General features: G+C 47.7%; 1 protein-coding gene across 5 annotated transcripts in view; it reads right to left on the reverse strand.

The window, feature by feature from the left end:
* The window catches only part of caskin2 (CASK interacting protein 2), a 57,635-nt gene that overhangs the window by 19,191 nt on the left and 30,944 nt on the right, over nucleotides 1–7,500 (reverse strand). For all 5 annotated transcript variants that reach the window (XM_024802281.2, XM_024802280.2, XM_024802279.2 and 2 more), the window contains 4 exons: nucleotides 7,019–7,114; nucleotides 2,826–2,956; nucleotides 949–1,057; nucleotides 642–750 (listed from right to left, as the gene is read on the reverse strand). In XM_024802281.2, the coding sequence (XP_024658049.2) occupies nucleotides 642–750; nucleotides 949–1,057; nucleotides 2,826–2,956; nucleotides 7,019–7,114 (445 nt within the window). The remainder of the gene's footprint in view (nucleotides 1–641; nucleotides 751–948; nucleotides 1,058–2,825; nucleotides 2,957–7,018; nucleotides 7,115–7,500) is intronic.

Below are 7,500 nucleotides of genomic sequence, written 5' to 3' on the forward strand. Positions count from 1 at the left end.
ATAAACGGAGTGTCAGGAATAAGCGTCTAATAACAGCAGGCCTGAAATTTTAATGCGGAGGAAACTTCCACGTTGTGACTTTCAGCACTTCCACAAAGACGGAGCGAGACAGCGCACGCAGAGAATAACAAGCAAACGTTTTCTATAGAAGCTGAAACACATTCGACTGTCAGCCCGACTCTGCACCACACACGAGCGGCTGCTGACGCAGGCGCTAACAGCTCACATCAATAATTCATCTGCGGCGCGTGCCGGCCGAGCGCGGACCAATTATTCATCTCCGCTCGGCAGCAGTAAACGAGGCGGGAAAGTCTCCGTCCGAGTTTCAATCACTGCTTCAACACAACCGCTCATTATTCCCTCAGTCTGTTCCCACAGGAGCTTCAAACGCTGCAGGAGTATGGAGCGCGCTCACGCGCCGCATGTGCAGCCGCATTTGAAGCCATGACAACGACAGATAAGAGTTTAACGTTATGTAACTGCAGATTTATACGCGGCCGCTGTGATCAGGTGGTCAGGTGGAAGCACGGCAGAGCAACGCTTTGTGTCACAGATCTCGTGTTTAAGAAGCGCATTTGGAGCTGAGGCAGAGCAGACGTGGTGGGGGAGCGAGGAGGAAGCCGAGCTGGGTTTGATTGGACCTCGTAGCAGCTGTTTGATGTCCCTGCTGGCGTGCGAGGTGGTGAACTGGTTGACGATGTCCAGCGCCGTCTGGTTGTAGGTGTTTCGGATGTTCACGTCCACTCCGGCCTGCACCGACAACAACACAACACGAAGCTGTTTCAGTGATATCGCTGCAGGACCCGCTCTTCACTCACAGCATCGCATCCATTAATCATCCATCAAATCTCAATCTGAATTTCATTGGACATCAACCGAATGTTTTAAACAGATACTGCAGATGTTTCACACATGCACAAACACACACGATGCAGGAAATAAACTCACGTCCAGCAGCAGTCGGACCACTTCAGTTTTCCCGTACAGCGCCGCTTCGTGCAGAGCTGTTCCAGACTTGGTGGTCTTGTTGATGTCCATGCCGGCCTTCAGCAGCAGCCTGAAAGCAGAGCAACGACTCACAGCCGGGGCTGATTTTACATCCCTGTTTCGGCCGAATGTCTCCTGCTACACACGTCTGCACATTTCACACAGTTACTGTAGCTGCACACACTGAGCCGAGTCCTAATAATGAGCTTTGTTACTAACAGCAGGTGGGATGGACGCACTTCTCTTCACTCTTGTTGCCTTGAACTGTGCAGTATTACAGTGATCAGTGATGATGATGATGATGATATCAGTGATGATGATTAGGGCAGGGCAATATGGTCAAAAATATTTGTCACGATATACATTTGAAAATGTGCAATAACGATATAACTGACGCGAGACAAAACTCCACAACTTTATTAGTGCAAAACCCATCAATGCATTTTCACTTAAACAAGCAGCTGTTTTTTTATGTGCATTAAAGTTATATAAATATTTAAAGTGCAAATGAAAACTCCTCGCTGACAGTTTAACCAAAAGGCATTTCCAGTGGAAACTGGCCGACACATCCTCAGCATAACCATGTATAACATCCACAAAACTTAACGAGGTTATACACACACACACACACACACACACACACACACACACACACACACACACAATACGGTAACATTATGTTGAAGCACAGTACGTATCACTCCGCGAGGCTCCGCCTACGATAGCCGTAACGCTCCGACAATCCATCAAGCGGTGCGGCTTCGTAGCTTAGCAAAGTCGTACTGAAACATCTGACAGATGTTCGAGCGCCGTGCACATAAAATCGTTTCGAGGTCAGTAAACACAACCAGAGTTCATACATAAGGCACACGGGATTATAAGGAGCTCTGTCGACTTTCAGACAAATCAAAGGGTTGATTTTAAGTGCGCCGTATTTTCCAAACAACACGGTAATAACGACGGCCCGCTAGCATGCGCTACCAAAAATAGTGCTTTGTTGTGTGTCTGACGGACGAAAGCTAAACCAGTTCCACACCAGTGAAGCTGCAACGTTTTTACAAACCAGTTCAGGTTCATCTGTTTCATTCAACAATCCGCTTTCGCCCTCCTCATTCTGCGTCGACACCATCTGCGTATGAAAACACGCATGCGCGTGTTACCCATATTTACGCCATATTTCATTTTCTTATCGTTGCCCAACATTATACCGGTATTACCGTGAACGGTATGATGTGGCCCAGCCCCAGTGATGATGGTGTCAGTGATATTATCAGTTTCACACTGAAACAAACAGCGCAGGAAAGAAGAGCCTTGATTCAGTGAAACAGCTCGGCCTCATTTTCTCTCACTTATTATTCAGCAGGTGAAAATAAACGTCTAAAATACTGCCTGTTAGATTCAGCTGCGCGCACACACACACACACACACACACACACACACACACACACACACACACACACACACACACACACACAGAGGAATACTTGTAAGCGGGATGAAAAGCTGTGAAACTGGGTCACAGACGTTGTAGTGGATTTCATATCTCTGCAGGGAATGCGAGGCATGAAGAAGACTCCCAGAAATAAAAACACACACATACACAGACACAGACACACACACGGAGCCAGCTCCACCATCCCCCGTGCGAGTGTGCCGGCTCAGCGGTTACACCACAGACCACAGGAGCTCTGCCCTCTGATTGCAGCATCTCTGCAGCTCACACTCACTTTCACACTCAGCGTATTCACACACACACACACACACACACACACACACACACACACACACACACACACACACACACACACACGCAGAGTTATGAAGCGCTCTCGTCTCACCGTATGACGTCCTTGTGCCCGTTGCGAGCGGCGAGGTGCAGCGGGGTGGTGAAGGCCGAGTCCATCGGCTCCTTCCTCTCGCCCTCCAGCAGCGCCACCACCATGTTACTGCTCAGCAGCAGCTGGGCCACCTGAGGGGAGGAGTCAAAGAGAAGAAGTTTCCCAGAGTCAGAAGCTCCCACGGTGCATTGTGATTCCTGTTTCCACAGCAGAGCCAAAGCTCGGGAAGATTCAGCTCATTAACACAGATCACAAACAAACATCCCATAATTATAAGATCACCAGGTCCCTGTGACTTGGACGTTCTTTCCTCAGAGTTTCAGTGATTTCTATTCAAAATGATCCAGGACACGGTGACGTCAAACCAGGGATCACGTTCACGGCCGATCACACACGAACACGTCAGACTTTGTTTCATGGACGACAGAGCAAAACAATAACAGGTCGTGGATTACTCGTTTCCACTCGTCTGGTTGCAGAAACGTGTGGACAGCAGGGCGATGGACGACCTGTGCTATGTTGATAATTATGAAGGTTTGGGTTGATATCTCCCACACGTGCTCGTGTTTGTCATCCCAGCTGACGTCAGCTCCCTGTCCTCCCCGTTCTAGAAAACAGACTCCTCCTGAGCGCTTTTAAACTTCCCAAATTCCAAATCCTGAAGTTTTGGGCTTCAAGCAGGTTTATGAAGGTTGATCCTGGACGGACATCCTGTGAAACAGGAAGTGGAGAAAGCTGAGACTTAAGATGAGACTGGTAGACACGTAGCACCTCTTTACTCTTTTTGGTAATGACTGGACTGGCTACCATCACCATCATCATCGTCAGCCTGTGCGTGCGGACAGCTGACAGGTCACGTAATGAGTGCTAGCTTCGCCGTCGGTCCATCAGTTGTCAAATCTTCCACGTTCAGCATGTTTTCGTTCACTCGCTACACCCACAGCACGGCTCCACCTGCAGACGACCACGCAGGTGAGCGTGAGCTAACACATCAGTGACACAATCCAGATGTTTAGTGTGAGACACAGCTGGACGCTTTAGGCAGCAGTGCGCTCATGTGAACCCGATGACCCCGCCCCCAAACTGACATACAGGATTGCTGCGTTGAACGTGAAAATAAGCACTAACGAAAGTACTGTACCAACTGTATTCTCCCTCTGTTCTCTCAGAGGAGGATTCCTGCAGGTCAGTGATGAGGAGCTGATAAATGACCTCGGAGAGCAGTTATGAAACTCTTGAATGGCCACACGGCCACACTGCAGCTCAGGTGAGTACACCTGGGTGAAGAGAAGTTCAGCTGAACCGAGGAGACAACACGAGTAAAACAAAACTGTGGCAGCAGAAGCTGGTTTGGATCCCTCGTATCATCAGAGGAACATCATCAGGAGGGACGCCGACCCGCGGCGATGAGCGTCGCTCCGTGTGGCTGATCGCTGAGGAGAGGGAGCTGAGCACCAGCTGATCGGGCGGAGCTTAACGGAAACGCAGCACCTGCGGGCGACACGCCCCGACATCGTGAGCGGCAGCTGAGGCCAAAGCTCACCGACGCACGTCTGTGCTCCCGTGTTTGTGGGGACGCCGTCTGTAACCCACAGGGACAGACTCCACCCTCCAGCATCCCCGTGCCCAAAGACGAGCGTCATGAAATCCTGAAAACGTCGAGTGAGAGGATCTGCTGTACGACACGTCGGCTCTGGGCTGCTGTCACAGCTGTCTGTACCACATCTGTGCTCCTCTTCATGGTTCCTCTTCTTTGTGAACTCTCTTTCCTCTTCATCAAATCCCAGCATCAGCACCGGGGCTATCTGCTGCTGCAGACTGGGAATCCTGAGCCACTGGTTTATGGAGGCTTTGAAGCATTTTGGCCGCTGGGCTTTTGTGCAACGGCCAAATTGGAGCGCTACGCTTTCGGCTATGCTAGCTGATAAAAGCACGTAACTGATTACTGCTCAGTAACATCCAATCAGCCTCGTTGGATCGTCTGTTAGCACAAGACCGTTTCAAAAAGCTCCAACAGCACAAACACATGACTCAGAACAAAGATGGCTGACAGGAGGTCGTCTACAAATCCAGCCTGAAAACAGAACGATCCACCTGATGAGCGCGGCTGGAAAAGCAAAAGTGCCACGTATGTCTGCAGTTCATCTTGTCTTTAAGACCCGCTTCCTAAAAGCACTCTACTGTCTTACTGGCCCACTTCTGGAAGCCTACAGAAGGGCAGTACTGTGAACTCCGCCTCTTCCTGCCACCGTGGAGGCTCCTCACACAGACTGTGGGAAAAACTTTAGCTGTGTCCCAAACAGTGCTCGGTAAGTTACATTAAAAAAGTAATTAATTACTAATTACTTAGTCAACATTGTATTTAAAATACTTATCTAATTACTGTGTCAGAAAAGTAACTTAATTACTAAATAAGTAATTTAACTAAATACTTCTTAAAATCCCTCTAAACCTTGAGCGGGCAAACAATAGAAATTAAACTCTTTGAATAGTAAATACATTTTTAAAGACGGAGACTCTGCAGCACGCAGCGGCAGCATCTCTTCCACAGTGTCGCCTGCAGTCATTTTTTAAGCACCGTCTGTGCTGCTGAAGTAAAATCAGGTTTTGCTGCTCAGCAGGAGTTGCCGCGCTGTTATCCATGGATGATGAAGGATCGCTCAGAAGTGTTCGTCTATGCTCCGTGTCAGGCGCTTCAGTAGGTTACTCCTGCTATGAACAGCAGCCCATAGTTTTTACATATTACTGTAGTGTTCTTGTCTTCTTGTTTCAGAAAAGTGAAGAGACGGGAACATGTCCACGTCATGAAACAGCCACTCGTCCGACAGCTTCAGCTGTAGAAAACGACCGTGCAGCAAACTGGTGTGACATGACGCGCAGCTGCGCTACAGCCATGTTAAAGAGCAGAGTTTACTTTCACATTTAGACGACAAATTATTGAAATTAAATAATGACATTCAGCGAGTTTAATTATTTTACAATGTAACGCAAGCACATTGTAAGTAACTGTAATTAAAATACCTAAAAATGAACAGTAATCAGTTACTCTACTTTTTCAGTGGAAAAGTAATTTAATTACAGTAACGCGTTACTTAGTAACACATTACACCCAACACTGGTCCCAAAACGTCGGCTGCATCCTTCAAAGGACGCATTTGAAGGCCGTCCCAATTCATCGACTCCTTTAAATGCGTCCTTCATTTCCCTGGATTTGAAGGATGGGTCGGGTGTGTCCTTCATGGCCCATCATATCCCAGAATTCATAGGCCAATTCCAGTTTCCAACAATGGCGGCCGCTACTAAGTTTTAAAATTACTCTTATTAATCTTTCTGGGTCACAAAATAAACTTTTAACATATTTTCAGGTGAGAACGTAGCTGTGCAAACTTCAAATATCTGCTCTGTTTATCAAGACATCACATATTTGCAAAAGTGCTGCGACGTTTTCAGAGACGTCTGTGACCCACCAGCTCAAAGCTGACCGGGAGGTCGAGGGTCACTGGAGCCGGGGCGATAACAGCGGACTCCCAGCTTCATCGTTTTCAGACCCCCGCGGTCTGTCGCTACTCAGGTTAAACGTGATATATGAGTCACTCAGACAACCTAAAAATGTTCTTGTTGGGCTTTTTTCAGTGTTTGATTTGTTCCTCAGTAAATCGGTTTGGCTGAGATTAAAGTTATTAGATTAGATAAAATTAAACTTTATTAATCCATCGAGTGGGTTCCTCCTTTTTTTTTTTTTCACACAGCTGAATAAACATCAAACAGAAAACTGATAAACAGGAGTGTGAGACGGTCGAGAGTTTACTCTGGTGTCCTGATATATTTTAGACAGCAAGGAGCAGACGGCGAGTTTATTAAACTCCACCCAGACAGCGGTGACGCTGATCTGAAGGTTCGACCGTCCCGTTTCACAGCCGCTCACTTCGCGGCCCACGTAGACCACGAAGGCCACGTCCTCCGAAGGATGTGGGCTGCGTTTTTAGGACACAGCTTTTGTCTTTGGTCCTTTTTATTCTTTTGCTTTTTTGTTACCGATTAATTTGAATCCATCACATATTTATTTTTTTGACCGTTTTTCACTTCAGAGACGTTCAGTCCAAAACTAAGAACTTTCCCAGTATCTGTGTAAAGTGCACAGAGACCGACTGCAGAATAAAAGTCCTTTATATGACCGTCAAACACGCGCTCACCTTAACTCGTCCAAACTCACAGGCCAGATCCAGAGGAGTCTTCTTGGCTTTGTTCACCAGACACGGGTTAGACTGATGCTGCAGCAACATCTCAGACTGCAACACACACACACACACACACACACACACACACACACACAGAGTTACACTCTTATTCAGCTTTGCCTGGTTCACAGTTGAATATAATCCTTCTTTATCTGGTCCTCGGTTCAGAGCCGCTCCTGCGTTCATCAGTCACATGATCTCCACCCACGAGCGCCGGCGTTAAACACAAACCTTACATGGACATTTGTCTGTTTGCTCCCTCTGAGCCTCTGATAATCAGGCAGTGTATGAAAATGGCTGATGCAGCACTTTCAGTACTTTTGTTCAGCTTGTTGACTTGAAGCTGAGAGTGTGCACGTCACTGTTGGGTGTAAGGGAGGCTAAGCTAAGCTAAGCTTCTGTAAACGCCGACACAGAGGCGCTGCGGCGTCTAGCAG

The sequence above is a fragment of the Maylandia zebra genome, linkage group LG4, assembly GCF_041146795.1.
Source record: "Maylandia zebra isolate NMK-2024a linkage group LG4, Mzebra_GT3a, whole genome shotgun sequence".
In the NCBI taxonomy this organism is placed as follows: domain Eukaryota; kingdom Metazoa; phylum Chordata; class Actinopteri; order Cichliformes; family Cichlidae; genus Maylandia; species Maylandia zebra.